Here is a 17,150-nt window from a genome sequence, read left to right as displayed (position 1 = left end):
GTAACTCAAATTTCCTGCCATTAGACCCACTGTACCACTCGATAATGTAGGCAAAATTTATGGCTAGCAATATAACAAGGATCACCCTCTCTAAAATATTGCGTGTTCCCTTCACAAAAAACTATGTCTCTGCATGACTGTAAGCATGTTAGTTACCAAGTGCCAAGTGACCTTGGTTTTAAAACTGGGCAGATGAGTTAATCTCACTGGCTTTCTATTCTTATTTAGCTTGTTGCTGTAAGAGGTTTAGAGTAGCTTTCTGAGGGCATATGTTAGCCTTCAGTTTTAGTGAGGAGTAAGGGACTAAATCCAGCAAAAACTTACGTGAAAACAACCTGAGGAAAAGCTGTAGACTGTGAGTCAAGATGGGGAATGGCAAATCTATAGCTGGTGATCAGAAAGCAGTTCCTACACAAGAGACCCATGTGTGGTACAGAACATTTATGATGGAATATCCATCCGGCCTGCAAACACTACATGAATTTAAGACACTTTTGGGTCTGCAAGGTCTGAATCAGAAGGCCAATAAACATATTGATCAAGTTTATAATACCTTTGACACGAACAAGGTAAGATCTTTCACTTTTCATTTCATTTGAAAATGCTATGGTTCTGCACGCTTTCCTTTTTTTTTTTTTTTCCTGTAAAATAGCCTTAAGTAAAATGTGTGCATCCCACTGAATGGAGAGGTCTTCACGCAACTCACAGCTTGTAGGTAAGTGAGTCATTAAACACTTTTAGTACTGACGGCATGAAAATAATTGGGAACTAGCCTCTCCCACCCTAGGAAGTGTTCTGCATGTAGGGAGTTATTTTAAAACCAAATTAAATCTCGGCATGGAATTCTAATGCTATCATTTAAATAAATCTAATAAATACAGATTGATTTACAAAGACTGTTTTCAAAGTATTTAATGCATTGGTGACATTTTATAGAAAAGCAAATTACAGGACTCTGCTTTTAAAAGTGTGATTGCATCTAGATTGGCAGATATAATCAATACAAATTAGCCGACATGTTGTCTGTACTCAAATCAAAAGTTAAACTGCTTCATATTACTTTTTTCCCCATAGTTTACCAATTTAGTTTGGGGAAAATGGAAGCTTAACAGTTTTAAATTCAGACAAATGTTTGTTTCTAAAGATTGTTACTCAACTTTTATCTTGAATTTACTCATTCTTGAGGAGCTGTAGTGCATTTAATTTCATTTCTTGAAAAAATACAAAGAGAAGAGAAAAGAATATATGGAAATGAAAAAAAAAGAGAGACAAAAAAGCAACAACTTGAAATATCAGGCTCAAGTTCTGCCTGCTTTTACTTGTTTATTTTGGTTATTTTACTGTAGATTTGTATATTTCAAAATGTGTAGATATTGACTAGAATAAAAAGGAACAGAGAAAATGCTAATAGAAAATAGATGACTTTAGAAGGCCATCCAACTGATAATAGAAGAGAAAGAAGGGGAGGTAAATTGAGTAAAATTAAAAAAAAAAAACTGGTTGTTTGATAGGATGTGTAGAATTTAGCAAAATACTTTAAACCAAGAAGCAGGTGACTTAAAAGGAGGTAACAGGCAGGAACTTGGGAAGATTGAACCTGTGCAAAATTAACAGCTATTTTAATCCTTGTAGCAATGTCAGGAATAGATTTCTTTAGGACATTATGGTATGGTCTTTTGTGCTTTGTTACCAAACATGAGTTAAGCACTGCCTGTTTAGCATGACCATGCTTTTCTCCTCATCAATTTTACTTAGTGTCAATGCAAGCAAAAGGCGATCTTCAAGGAGCTGACAAATCAGTGGGAAAATGTGGCAGGTTCCGCTTTTGTTATTAATCTTGGAAATGTGTTCCAGATACTATAAGCACGACGCCACGTTGTCTTTATTTGCCTCTCCCTGTGTATGTCTCTCTCAGCTCTCAATCTTGGTTTTCTCTTTCTTTCTGTCATTCTCTGTGCTTCACTCTTTGTATGGCTGCTATAAGCAGCCCAATATCAGGATGAAAGTCTGTTGCTCTAGACAGCAGCTTCTTAGGCTCTAAGTACTCCTGAGAGGTTAGAAAATGAGCTATCATCGAGTTTTACAGTTATTATCCAAAGGCGTTGATGTCATATCCCATGCCAGCAGTTAGGTTGCTAGCCCAGTATTTGTGAACGCATTGTACATGTCAGTGGTTCACATGCAAGAGTGGGAACATGTGGAAAGGAGTCCTGGGTGGAAGCAAGGATCTGCTGTCAGATGAAGCCCACTGTCAAGGAAGCAGGGACAATGTCCAAACAGGTGTGTGTGTCCTTGGTGTGAGAGCCCTCTCAGTGTCCACCACAGGAATGGCCCGACCCATCCCAGGAGCTTAATTTAGATGGCTTGGAAGTTCCGCTGCTATTCATCAAAGAGATTTTATGTTTGCTTAGGAAGGAAGTGAGCCTAAGGAGTAATGACAAATGCCACAAAAGGTGTGGGGATCTCAACATAAAATCAGGTGCTAAATGACAAGGGTAAGGATTGTTCATTATCAAGTGATACTAAGAAATGATGTGCAATTATGCACAGGAAAAGTCATATATTTAATTAGATGAATTGATAAAACTAGCAACTGTCCAGAATCCCCAAAGATTTACTATTTCTATGCAGCTTCTCTGCAGTTTTCATTGTGTTTTTATAAGTTCGACTTTATTTTTTAAATTTTATTTTTAAAATGAATTTTATTGTGTATGTCTAAGGTATGCAACATGATGTTATGAGATACATATGGATAGGAAAAAGGTTACTGTAATGAAGCAAATTAACATATCCATCATCTCACATAGTTACCCATTTTTTGGTCTTTGTGGCAAGAGCAGTAAAATCTACTCATTTAGCATGAGTTGCATATAAGTATAATTTTATTACTGTAGTCCTCATGGTGTGTAATGAATCTCCAGACTTGTTCCTCCTACATATCTGCCACTTTTATCCTCTGACCTACATCTCCCCATTTCCTCTTCTCCCACCCCACTCCTCGTAACCACTCTATTTGATTTTTTTTTAGATTCCACATGTAAATGAGATCATGCAATATTTTTCTTTTTCTTTTATGTGCTATAGATGGAAATTATTTTAAAATGCATTTCATACTTTTCTACCTCCTCAAAGTGCTGGTAAAGCACTTTCTTAATATATCAGGGTCATTATTATGAACAGCAGTTGTTACATTCTGTGTAATATCATGAGACACCCATTCCCATTGAAGTTTCTGGAGCTGTTTCCTAATGTTAAAAACCCTGAAAATTTGTGCTTTTATTATTGTGTTTGCTTTTTCTTGTTGTTCTGTCTTTTCTCCTGCTGTCAACCTCACATTTCACAGCTTTCTTATTATAATATTAATGAGCTTTTGATCTCTTTTTAATGTGCCATTTCTAACCTGGCTTTGGATTGTATTCAAGCTAAGCAAGCCTATTAGGATAGTGCTTAAAATAAAAGTAAATACATTCTGAGATTTAAAGCATAAAATTTATAATAATATTTTTTAGCTAATCACACAGCATGGTGGATTTCTCCTTGGCATTCAATAACAATAACCCTTTCTGAGTGTCAAGGATGTGGGGAAAAGAGAGACCTTACACACTGTTGGTGGGAATATAAACTAGTACAGCTACTATGGAAAACAGTATGCAGGTTCCTCACAAAATTAAAAATAGAACTACCATATAAACCAGAAATCTCACTTCTGGGTATACATCCAAAGGAAATGAAATCAATATGTTGAAAGGTTATCTGCACTCCATGTTTACTGCAGCACTATTCACGACAGGCAAGATATGGAATCAACCCAAGTATTATCCATCAGCAAATGAATGGATTAAGAAACTGTGCCATGTATATGCAATGGAATATTATTCAGCCTTAAAAAAAACAGGGAAATCCTGTCATTTCCAGCAACATAGATGAACCTGGGGGACATTATGCTTGGTGAAATAAGCCAGACACAGAAAGACAAGTAATGCATCATCAACCTCACTGATATGTGGAGCCTAAGAAAGTCAAGCTCATAGAAGCAGAGAGTAGAATGGCTGTTGCCAAGGACTGGGGGTGATGGGGAAGAGGAGTAATAGGGAGATGTTTGTCAAAGGGTACAAAGTTTTAGTTATGCAGGATGAGTAAGTTCTGGGCATCTTGTATAGCATGGTGACTATGGTTAATAAAATATTTCATACTTGAAAATTTCTAAGAAAGAAAATTTTGGATGTTCTCACCACAAAAAAAAAAGGTAAGTATGTGATAAGGTGATGGATATGGAAATTAGCTTCTTTTAATCATCTCACATTGAATACACATATAAAAACAACATATTGTACACCATAAATATATATAATTTTTATTTGTCAACTATTCCTTAATAAAGCTGGAAAACAAAACCCACTTTTTGAGTGGTTATGATGTGCCTGACAGTGCTCTAGGTGCACTGAATAGATGAATACATTCAACCGTCACAATGGTAATGGAACCTATTTTATAGTAATGGCCATGGCCTTAGCACCTCAGACCTTTGGGGAATGTAATTGACCAATGCCCTAGATGCTTCACTTTAGAATTCAAATTGTGCTTGCCCTGAGTCCATGCTGCCTGGGCTTAGACTACTACCAATGATTGAGTGCAGCAAAAATACTAAGGCCAGGTTATTCCTAACAGACAGGAGAGTCCTCTGTCTACAGGCTTTGGCTCAGGGATTCCCTGGCAGTTTTGCTGGACCTTGGGTTGCAGGAGTGCCTAGGACACTTCTCCCAACCTTCCCTTCCTTTCTTCTTCACCTGGATCAGATTGACACCATGGTCTGACAGCTGGCTCAACTGTCACAGACTCCCTCCCTATTTCCTTCCACACATGGATTTCTCCAAATAAAATCCTTAAATTGAGCTGAATAGGTCTACTATCCTATTAATAAGACTCACAGAAAAAGGGGCCAGAGAAAATAGGAGATTATAACAAAAAAATCAGAAAAATTGGCCACTGCGGTGGCTCATGCCTGTAATCCCAGCACTTTGGGAGGCCGAGGCAGGCAAATCACTTGAGGTCAGCAGTTCGAGACCAGCCTGGCCAGCATGGTGAAATCCCATCTCTACTGAAAATACAAAAATTAGCCGGGCGTGGTGGTGGGCACCTATAATCCCAGCTGCTCGGGAGGCTGAGACAAGAGAATTGCTTGAACTTGGGAGGCAGAGGTTGCAGAGAGTTGAGATCGTGCCCTTGTACACCACCCTGGGTGACAGAGTGAGACTCCATCTCAGGAAAAAAAAAAAAAAATTCCCAGATCTGTTAGACACAAGTTTCACAAGGCCCAGCACAATATGCAGAAAGACATCAACCTACAGCATATTCTGAGAAATTCTATAAAAGAAGGGTAAAGAGAAAATCCTAAAGTCTTTCAAGAAAGGAAAGAAAACAGAAATAGAAACCAAAATAGCACTGAGCTTCTTAACACCAACACCAGAAGCTGAAAGTGGAAAAAATCCTTCCACAATTCTGAGAGGAAATTATCGAGCCAAATCAAACATGAAGAGAGAATAAAGACATGCAAAGACTAGAAAATTTATTTCACACTTACTTTTTTTTTAGGAAGCTCTGAAGTAGGTGCTCCATCAAAAATGAGGGTTTATTAGTCTGTTCTCACACTGCCATAAAGAACTACCTGAGACTGGGTAATTTATAAAGAAAAGAAGTTTAATTGGCTTACAGTTCTGCAGGCTGCACAGGAGACATGGCTGGGGAGGCCTCAGGAAACTTACAATCATGATAGAAGGGTGAAGCACGTCTTTACATGGTGGCAGGAGAGAGAGGGCGAAGGGGAAAGTGCTACGCACTTTTAAACAACCAGATCTCGTGAGAACTGACTCACTATTGTGAGAACAGCAAGGGGAGAACCGCCCCCATGATCCAATCACCTCCCACCGGGTCCCTCTCCCAACATTGAAGATTACAATTCAACATGAGATTTGGGTGGGGACACAGAGCCAAACCATATCAGAGGACATGTATCAACAAACAGGGAAAGAGGAATCCAACATAGGAAATCAGGTAAGGGCAGTCTGAGGATCATAGAACAGGAGAGTCCAGATCAACAGCTATATGCAGAAAGCCCAATGAGCTGCTAATCCCGTTTGAGAAGGAAGAAGGGGGACCCTGGGAGGAAGACCTTAAAAAACGACATTGATGAATCAGCTACCATGTTTGAGGATTTCAAAAGCAATATTAATTTGTTAATAGATATTTAACAAATCTGATGCTATATTTGACTGAAAATAACAAGGCAAAGTACAGGGAAAACTACCAAAATTTAAAATGAAATAGCTTAAACATTTTTATTATGAAAATTTTCCACATACAAAAGTAGAATAGCTCTCACAGACCCATCACCCAGCTTCAGCAATTATAAAAATTTTGCCATTTTTGTTTCATCTGTCCTCCTACATGTTTTCTGGATTTTTTAAAAGAAAAAATACTCCAACATTATGTAATTTTATCCTAAAAATATTTATTATTCATCTATACCAATAAGGACATTTTTAAACCGTAAGTACTATGCCATTAGCATACCTAAAAATAACAGTAATTCCATCTTAAACTTTAAATAGACAAATAATAATGGTATATATTTATGGGGTATAATGCTATGGTATGATGTACAGTTGACCCTTGAACAACACAGGTTTGAACTATGAGGGTCCACTTACAGGTTTTCTTCCTTCTCTGCCACCCCTGAGACAGCAAAACGAACCCCTCCTCTTCCTCCTCCTCAGCCTACTCAAACGTGAGGATATCCTGATGAGGATGAAGACCTTTATGATGATCCACTTCTACTTAAAGAATAGTAAATATATTTTCTCTTCCTTATTATTTTCTTCATAACATTTTATTTTCTCTAGCTTACTTTATTGTTAGAATGCATTATACAGTATACATAACATAGAAACTATGTGTTAATCAACTGTTTCTGTTATTGGTAAGGCTTCCAAGCAATAGCAGGCTATTAATAGTTAATACATTGTGAAATGATTAACTCAAGCTAATTAAAATATACATCATCTCACATACTTATCATTTCTTTGTCGTGAGAACATTTAAAATCTACTCTTTTAGTGATTTTGAAATACACATTATTATTAACTAATAATTGCTAATATCATCTAATACCCAGTCTGTGGACCAATTTTCGATTGTTTCAAGCATACTTTTTTTTTTCAGATTCTTGATTTGAGCTAGGATCCAAACAAGGTGCTCATGTTGCAGTTGTGGTTGTGACTCTCAAGTCTTCATTTTTTTTCTGTAATAGTTCTCTAATCATCTCCTTCCCTTTTCATGCCAATGATTCATTAGGGAAAGTGAGTCATTGGTTCTGTAGAATATCCCGCATTCTAAATGTATCTGATTGTCCTCTTGCGTCATCTAACTTGCTTTTGATTCTTCATATTACCTATAAACTGGTATTTAGCTATAGAAACTTAAATAGATTCAGATTTGTTTGGCAAGAATACTTTACAGGCACATAATTATTGGTTGTCTTACTTTAGTGAATTCTCTGCTAGGTTCAGGTGGTGTCAGGCTGATTACAATGAGGCAATTACTAACTCCATGTATAACAAGGAAGTCAATAATTTTGGTATGCCACGGCTATGCAGAGAACAAAATGTACCATAGGCTGTGCACGGTGGCTCACGCCTGTAATCCCAACACTCTTGAAAGGCCAAGAAAGCGAGCAGATGGCTTGAGTGCAGGAGTTCGAGACCAGCATGGGCAACATAGCAAAACCTTGTCTCTAAAAAAAACCCACAAAAAAAGTAGCTGGGCACAGTGGCTCACACCTATAGTCCCAGATACTCAGGAGGCTGAGGTGGGAAGATCGCTTGAGTCCGGAGGGGTTGAGACTGCAGTGAGCAGTGATTGCACCATTGCACTGTAGCCTGGGTGACAGACCCTGTTTCAAAAAACAAATTACCACAATCATTAAAATGAAAGTCTTTTAGATTAACTACAATTAAGGGAATCTGGTGGGAGAACAATAGTGTGCTGGTGAATGCTTCATTAGCTCAGAGGGTTCAAGGGCAGGTAACTCTGGTGACATTTGCAGATTTCCATAGAGTAAATACTCGCGCAATGGCCAATTTTGAAGCTAATGACTGTTTAATACTTGGCTTATACAATTTAACAATCAGCTCACACTGGCAGATGAAATATGCTCCAGGACATCATTGGGTTATATGAGGGTCATAAAATTAAATACTTCTCTTTTAGTATAACAGGAAGCCAAAGTCTAAAATTAATAAATCAAGATACAAGAATAAGCATCTTAATTACAAATGTTAAGACTAGGAAAAACCCCACAAGTTCAGTGTTTTTAATTATAGGCCTTTTAGTTGTATTTAATTTTAAATATGTACATGTTCTATGTACATGCTTAAAAACAGGATGCTTTAAAAATTTAAAGATAGCACAGAAGACAGCAAATCTTACTAGGTGAGGTCAGTGATGGAAACTGCTCCTCTCAAAATTAAGATCTGTCTCTGGGAAAGACTTGGCAACACAAGTTCCTTAGTTTCTACAACTGGGAATCGTCCATTCCATTATTAAAATTCTACTGACTTCAAAGCCGATGTCCTAGACTGGTGCAAATGTGTCAAAATATAAAGTCTCCATGATGAGTACAAAATGAAAGTATGTGGCTCTTGTGGTCAGTGTTACACCTAAACCAGGTGAGATGATGGGACTTGAAGTTAGGTGGGCTCCAAAGACCAGCCACAGCAACTACTACTGCCAACGCAAACCCTGGTGACAGCCTAGTGAGCCTTTGAGGGCCAGGTGCGGGCCAGCACAGATAACAGAAACTGTAGATTTTTGTTGCTGGCCATTGGTTCCTTAAAGGCGGTGAAAGTGGGCAGGGCTGCACTATTCTCACCTAAGCATCCTCAGGCTTCACCTGGAGATTGATACAAAACACCCAGTTCTTGGGAAAGTACTTGCTGTTCTGGGAATGCACCTGCACTCTGGCTCTGCTCCTAGGGAGTGCACAAAGTGGAGTTTCTTCTGCTGTACTGACATCAATGCAGAGGCTGAGGATGAAGGAGCACCTGGCCCTGCCACTCATCCTGCGCTCTGTACTTTAGGCATGCTGCCTTCTTTCTCACCCTCCATTTACTCCTCTCCGAGTCTCCTTTCTCTTTTTAAGTGCAAGTGGTGCATCAATTCATCCTCATGAAACAACAGTATAGAAATATGAAGAATAAGAGGATTATTGACCCCCTCAAATCCCACATTTCCCCAGAACGGGCACCTATTATAGCATGATGGCATACAGGAGATAGCAAACATATTTACTGAGTGATTAAATAAAATAATAGGGAGATGTTGTGCTGAACCCCTATTAACCTTCATAAGGAAGGCACCAGGTTCAAGAGACCAAACAAGCTGCCCAGAGCCAGCAAATGAGACACGGGGTTTCATTAGGGGCTTACATATGAGAGAGAGCCCAGTGGCAGGGGCTGGACAATGTAACTGCATGGCCCAGTGGTGGCAGGCTGGGCAGGAAAACTGCAATCACTTACAAACAGCATGCAGTTCCTATAGTGTTTTCAGTTAAGACCCTCCCCTTAATGACCTCCACCTGGCAACCTTCATTTAACCTAAAATTCAGGGCCTCAATCACCTGTGACCCATGTTCCACAGGATGGGACAGGGGCTTAGATGTTCCTCATAGACAAGAAACAAATCTCTGGGTTGACTACTCCCAGATTCTCTAGCTCAGAACACATTCAGGTGCATCTGCCAGACAGGGTCATCCTCAGGTTTCTCTGAAATTATTCCTATCAGGTGTGTTTACCCTGCAGGAAACAACTTAAGTAGCCTCACTTTTACATATGCACTTCTTTCCTTTCCATTCCTCTCTTTCCCTCCTTTTTTTCCCCATATATATTTCAAGGGAGGCCACCATATCTTCCACATTGTAACTTAGTGCTTAATTGGAGTAATTATCTCAAGAAGTTTAAAATAGATTTCTTTTCTTTATATGTTTATTTTTTATTTGGATTTCTTGTTTTGTCCACAGACTTTATATGCTTATTTTAAATTTGGTTTATCATTTTATTTATTTATTTAATTAAAAAAATTTGTCTATAAGTTATTGGGGTACAGGTGGAGTGACCTGGATGAGATTGGAGACTATTATTCTAAGTGAAGTAACTCAGGAATGGAAAACTAAACATCATATGTTCTCAGTAATATGTGGGAGCTAAGCTATGAGGACGCAAAGACATAAGAATCATACAATGGACTTTGGGGACTTGTGGGGAAAAGTGAGGGGGGGCGAGGGATAAAAGACTAAAATGTATTTCTTATTTGTGTATCTGGTAAGAATTTCAGCTTCCATACTCAGGCATTCAAGAAATGTTACTTTAGTTTACTACTAAATTTATATTTTGAGTCCTCCTTTACGAAGGAGGGCTCTCCCGCCACTCTCCAGGATTGCTTGTAAACCCCAAATGTGCATCCAAACCTCAAGGTGTTGGGGGAGAATGTGTCTACACCAGTATTTGTGGAGATAGTCCCCCTCCTTATCTTCTGATTCATGCAGAGGGCTGTTGTTTCTTCACGGCTATGCCTCCTAAGTCAGATTCTCCCTCAGCTACTTTATACTCCAAGGCCTCTTAGTCTGGGTCAGGCTTCTCTGGCCAAATATACCTACAGCCTTTTCTCCCAATCTACGCTAGGTGCAGGGGAACTTGGTGTATCTCTACCCAGGAGGTGAATCACGGGTGCTTCTGCTCTTACAATTGCCAAACGTGGTGTTTCTATTGTCTGTCATCCAACCATTCTTGGCTCTCACATATCAGCGCCCCCCTCCCCCTCGATAGTTGGCAACTCTCTCTTCCTTCCCTTATTCCACACCTTCCCAGCCTATGGAATCTTTATGTAGTTTAGGAGTAGAGAAACTAGAAAAACTCCCTCTAATTATGCATTCTTCTAAATCTTTTGTTTATGGCATAAACTTTATGCTCTGAATCCTAAATGGCTTCAACCATTGAAACTTGAGAGCTAAGAATGAACTCTTGATTCCTGCTTGATTTTCTGCTACAATGACCTATCTCTTAGGCAATGAATGTCTTTATGAATGTGGGGAGAGCTGGATGACAGGAGGGATCACCAGGAGCAAACTCACATAGTTAACATTCTGTATTACTATCTCACTGCACTTGCAAATATTTACTAAGCACCTGGAGGCATGGAGGAGGGAAGGATGCCACAAAAAGGGATAATAATTGGTCTCTGTCCTAAATTGACTTTACAATCTAGTGGGGAAGATAGGCACATCCTCAAAAAATAAAAAGAAGTAAATAAAGAATCAAAGCTTGAGAGAGGTTTCCCTCACATTGTACTAACCCTGGGGTTCCAAGGTTCCAAATGGACCCATGGTGTTAAGGGCTGCTTTTAAACCTGGTAATATGGCCAAGGGTCCCCTAGGGGAATTCTTCAATCCCATCCCAGCAGGGCAGATAAGAATAGAAAAATTACATTCAAATATTAGGGTTGTGTGGGGCTAGGGGTGTGTGAATAGGTAGAAAACATGATTTTCTGTTCCCTTGAATAATTTATAACCTAGTTGAGGAAAAAAGTTATATCGAGATTATATAACCAATGAATAAAACAAGACAGTATAAGCAGGACTGACTGTGTGATCCAAGGTTCATTTACTGGGATCAGAAGATGCAGCAGAGGTTGAGCGATGGACTTAGTTAGGAAAGGCTTTCTGGAGAAGTTGAGGCATTTGGGGATCTTGAAAGAAGTGAAAAACTTTGATTATTACTCATAAAGGCTAACACTCAACACTTCTGTGCCAGTCACCCTTTTATGCATTTTATGTTTATTATCTCATAGAATCCTTACAACAATATTATAGAGTAGATACTATTTTTCTCATCCGCATTTACACATGAGGAACCTGAGGCACAGAGAAGTTAAGTAACTTGCCAGAAACTACACATCAGGATTAGAATGCTGACTGCACCCTTGAATTGGTGTGTTATTCCACCTTTAACAAAGGAGTTGAGAATTGTAATGGAAAAAACAGCTCTAATTAGAGCAGGAGGGAAGAGGGAGACGGCATTTGGGGGCCTAGTTGAGGCAGAGGGTTACGGCTAGAGCATAACTGGCCACAGACTCTAGGTGTCTCAACAAGAACTTTTGCTCCATATGGGCAACCAAACAGTCGTCAGGACTACACTTACATCCTAGCTGAGAAATGAGGCACTCAGAGCACTGAGATGCCTGGAGAGTCTCAGAGCAGAAAGTCAGCCTTTGATGATACCTCCAGTTTCTGGTCCAACTTCTTGTTGATGTAATAGGGTGTGAAGGTAAATAAATGGCCCTCAGGGCCACACCTAGGCATCTGGGTTTTATCCAAATAGAATGTCATTGTTGACCCTTAAACTAGGCCAAAACTCCTCTAAGAATACTCACTTGTCAGATGCAGGAAGGCAGGGATGAGCCCATTTCCAAAGGGCAAAACTGGACTAATAGAAGTCTGATTTTTGGTGGCAGGGGAATGAAATGAAGGAGGGAAACAGGGGTCTAAAAGACTTGTCAAAAGTCTTTGCCTCTTTTGGGGCTCCAAAGATCTTACAGAGGGAGGTAAAATGGTTTCTCTAAATGTATGGGTTTGGAACTCAAACCACAAATGGAGTGCCAGTTTAAGCCAGAAGAACAGTTGTCAGCACTAGGTTTATGTAAACTCCAGGATAAAACACAACACCCAGAAAATCCTTAGGTTGTTATTTTCAGTTAGCAGCTTCAGCCAAACCCTGGGCATCAGGAGTGAGGGGATGATGAGTGAATTCTTAGAAACAGGGCAGAGGTTTATCCTGGACAGGAAGAGGAATGAGAAGTAGCGGGGCTGTGGGATTTGAATAATGATTATTACAGTGGATGTGATGATGGTTTACCTACAAATCTGTTCATAAACCACATCTTAGTTTTAATGTAGCAGAAGTCCTTGCTGTTTTTTTTTTAATGAGCCCCTTAGGGAATCTCTTTATGATATGAATCACAGCCCAACAACAGGACAGTGGAGGCGGCACCTTGGGAAGAATCAGAATGTCTGGCCTCCTGTCCCCGCTCTGACCGTTACTTGGTATGTAATCTTGGACAAGACCATTAACCTCTCTGTGTCTCAAATGGTTTATTTCCAAAACTGGGACAACAAGACCTATGCTGCCTGCATTATCATTGAGCTCATGTGAAACAATGCAGTTGAAAGAACTTTGAAAAAACGTGCAATCCAGTCCACAAATGAATGGAATGTTTATCTGTAAAATGCAGATAACTCTGACGTCAGCCCCCACAGGTTTGATAACAGTGCAGATTTAACAGTACTTCTTATCAAGCTTGTATTGTATTTCCAAACGAAAGGTGTTTCTACAGGTGCAGGAGTTGCTTTCCTGCCATTTCTTGTTTTTAATTTTTCTTAATGCTTTGGACATTTATTCGTGCTGTTTTGGGCAACATTTGCCCCTTGCAATGGCTGCCAATCATGAAATGAAATTCATTAAATGAGAATCATTTTAGTATTTTGACTGTCATCTTACTATAACCCAGGACTCATGCTTGGGAGCCCCAGCTCTACTTGAAATTCAGAAGTGACCTTTGGTTATCTGCTCCCTAGCTTCTTTGTGTAGGAGCCCTTAGAAATTGGAACGGGCAACATGCCTTTTAACTTGTGTCATAATCACTGCTGTTCATTAACCCCTGGCTACCCTGCAACCTATAACACTGTACTGGGTTTTCTGGCCTACAAAGTGACCACAATTAACTGTTGACATTCATAAGATATATTTACTGGAAATAGATGATCTTATATTACATTGTAAATCATTAAGTTGCAATCTCTTAAGGGTTAAGAGCAAAGGTTCAGAGCTGCTAGCATGGAAGCTCTCAGGAAGCATTTATTGTGATAATAAAATACGTCATATTTGTTTGGCACTTCATAATTTATGAAGAATTTTCATATATACTGTCAAACACAACATTTTGGTTAAGCTTCTCACAGAATTTTACCTGTTAAAGACATCAACTTTACCCACTGACATACATTTAAACGTAAGCTGTTGTAATTCACATATTTTAACAAAATCTATTGAAATCATGGTTCTTAGTTCTGGCTATATATGAGAAGCACGTAGAGACATTATTAAAAATACCAGTGGCTGTGTTTCTAACTCAGAACAACTAAATCGTTTTGTTTTTTAAGCTGCCCAATGATTCTAATGTGTAGCCACACATAAGGATCACTGCTATCCAAGAAAGACCGCAGTCTAAGTCTAATTCAGAAGCAGTTCTTCTGACTTTTAGTTACAGCCCTCGTTAAAAAAAAAATGTCCGCTTTGGCCAGGAGCGGTGGCTCACGCCTGTAATCCCAGCACTTTGGGAGGCTGAGACTGGTGGATCACCTGAGGTCAGGAGTTTGAGATCAACCTGGCCAACATGGTAAAACCCTGTCTCTACTAAAAATACAAAAATGAGCTGGGCAGGGTGGTGGGAACCTGTAATCCCAGCGACTTGGGTGGCTGAGGCAGGAGAATCGCTTGAACCCGGGAGGCAGAAGTTGCAGTGAGATCGTACCACTGCATTCCCGTCTGGGCGACAGAGCAAGACTCCATTTCAGAAAAAAAAAAAAAAAAGCCTTGAAGCAAGTAATATATTAATAGTTATATCCATCCCACCATCGAATTCTGCCATTCTCTACATTCTCAACTCACCTCTTCTATTAATTAAGGAGCAGGGATCCAGGCTGTTACAAGGGAAATGAAACACTTGTAGGAGACAGGCTGTTTGAATAAGGGTGAAGCTGGGTTTTATTTTATCTGTTGCAAAATCAGTTTAGGAAGACAGATGCTTATAAGAGGAAGCCCATAATGTCTACCTGAGGAAGTTCCTTGCAAAAGACTACTGTGACTATAGTCCTAGGTCTGCAGTAATTAACTATAGTATTCAGAAGTGGTCAAACTTGGACAGTTGTCTTGCCTTCCCCAAACCCACATGAGATGACTTCTGATTCACAGTGGACCTGCTAAGCTGGCTGCATTCTGGGGGCAGATGGCTAGGGCTTTCTGATATCCAGAAAACCTATTAAATAATCAGGAGCTCATTTGGTAAACATTATGAGAAGTCATTTGTCTCAGAACCCTTTGAATTATTACAGTCATGGTCAAGTCGAGAACAACAGTGTCTGATCTCAGATCTGCATAAAGATCACATTATATAACCAATTACCAAGCCAGCAGTATATTTCTGATCTCACAGAGGCAAGCCTCTCGTCAGGATCTTCCAGCAATTCCATGTTTCATAGAGACTGTGTTTGCTGTTAATATTAGTATCTGTGGGTGAAAATAGGCTAGGTCATAAATCCTGTACACAACATTTCCCTTACGGATTTTTAAAATTCACTAAAGGTATTAATATATATTAAACATGACAGGACCTTATGTTGCCTATTTTTAAAGTTCCTAAAATGTAAATTAAATACCACTGACAATTATTAATCAATTGTGTAATGTGCTTATGCTAGCCGTCTGACCATCTGAGTAATCATTTTCAGAGACATTTCAATTCATATGTTGCTACCAACTCACCACAGCTGGTAAAATGTCATTGAAAAGTGTCGTATGTTAAAGAAAGCATGCAAATGTCTTCAGGTTATAGGGCTGTGAAAATTCATGAATTTTTCACAGATAGTGATGCTATGAAAAATAACTGAAAGTTAATGCTGTGTGGGGAATCAGTTTTGATCTGAGTCTATAGTTCAGTGAATTTTTGTTGGAGCTGGATTGTTTTCCTAAATTAGAGGGTACATAGAATAAATGGGTTTATCCCTAGTTGCTGTAATAACAACAATTTCTATTTCTGTGGTTTTTTATTTTTTAGACAGAGTCTCGCTCTATCGGAGTGCAGTGGTGCGATCTCGGCTGACTGCAACCTCCGCCTCCCGGGTTCAAGCAATTCTCTGCCTTAGCCTCCCGAGTAGCTGGAATTGCAGGCACCTGCCACCACGCCCGGCTGTTTTGTATTTTTAGTAGAGACGGGGTTTCACCATCTTGGTCAGGCTGGTCTTGAACTCCTGAGCTCATGATCCACCCTCCTTGGCCTCCCAAAGTGCTGGGATTACAGGCGTGAGCCACCACGTTCCCCGCCTTCTGTAGTCTTAATATTACTAGAACTCTAGATGCTATGGTTCTTGGTCAACACTGTGTAGAGCCTTATTAGAACTCTTTGTTAACACCGTGTAGGCCTCATGTGTGCAAAACACAATGCCTGGTCTTATATGGATAGCAAGTATTACATCAACACCAGTAATTATAATTGTCATCATGATAACTTTTATTATGATTATTATTATTAGTTCAGTCTGTTTCCCATCTAAAAACAAACGACTGTTTCTAGAACTAAAATTCGAAGATTTGAAGCAATGAAATGAAGCCAAGTTCCCTTAATGACATTACTCAATTTATAAATTTATAGCTCTATTATTGGGACAAAACCCCAAAGCAGATGTCTCTGAAATATACTAAGATAACATTTTAGTATCTGCTTCTGGAGTTATGCAAGCAAACAGAGAGGGAGCAATGGTGGGACCATACTGGGCATATCAGATGGTATCTGCAGTGAAATTTCACCCAGGGATTGCACAGGGTAGGGAGAATGGAAGAATTAGTCGGGCCTATAATGCAGCTGTGAGGCCCCCTGGATGGCAGGTGGGTGGAGAGATGCTGAATCAAAGCAAAGACAGACTGCACAGCAAAAGCCAGCTGTGGATTCCTGGCTGAGAGTGTGGGTGAAGATTAACAACAAGGTCAGTTGAGGCTGGACAAGGATGAACACATCAGGCCTTGGAAGGGCATTTGGGAACATTTCCTGGGGACACTGTAGGCTGAGGGAGACTATAGTCTATGGGGTGCTGAAAGTTAAACTTATGGGCGGGGGGCAGAGGGCTAAGGATTCCAAAATGGACAGAAGAAATGTTCATGAAATACACCAGGAAGCAGAGGAGGAGAAAAAGAGAATGAGCCAGATGGCACTGAAGGCGAGGTGTGGGAGGGCCCTACAGGTGGTGGCCCCAAGACCTGTCTGGGCTCAGA

General features: G+C 39.7%; 1 protein-coding gene across 2 annotated transcripts in view; it reads left to right on the top strand.

Annotated features, from left to right (window-relative positions):
- Positions 1-248: 248 nt before the first annotated feature.
- GUCA1C (guanylate cyclase activator 1C) overlaps positions 249-17,150 on the top strand; it is a 51,773-nt gene continuing 34,871 nt past the window's right edge. The window contains exon 1 of one of the 2 annotated variants that reach the window (XM_054481546.1): positions 249-569. In XM_054481546.1, the coding sequence (XP_054337521.1) occupies positions 366-569 (204 nt within the window). In that variant the 5' untranslated portion in view covers positions 249-365. The remainder of the gene's footprint in view (positions 570-17,150) is intronic. The other variant, XM_054481547.1, reaches the window with a different exon arrangement.

This window comes from Pongo pygmaeus, chromosome 2 (genome assembly GCF_028885625.2).
Source record: "Pongo pygmaeus isolate AG05252 chromosome 2, NHGRI_mPonPyg2-v2.0_pri, whole genome shotgun sequence".
Classification (NCBI taxonomy): Eukaryota; Metazoa; Chordata; class Mammalia; order Primates; family Hominidae; genus Pongo; species Pongo pygmaeus.
This window is presented reverse-complemented; position numbering and strand designations above follow the sequence as displayed.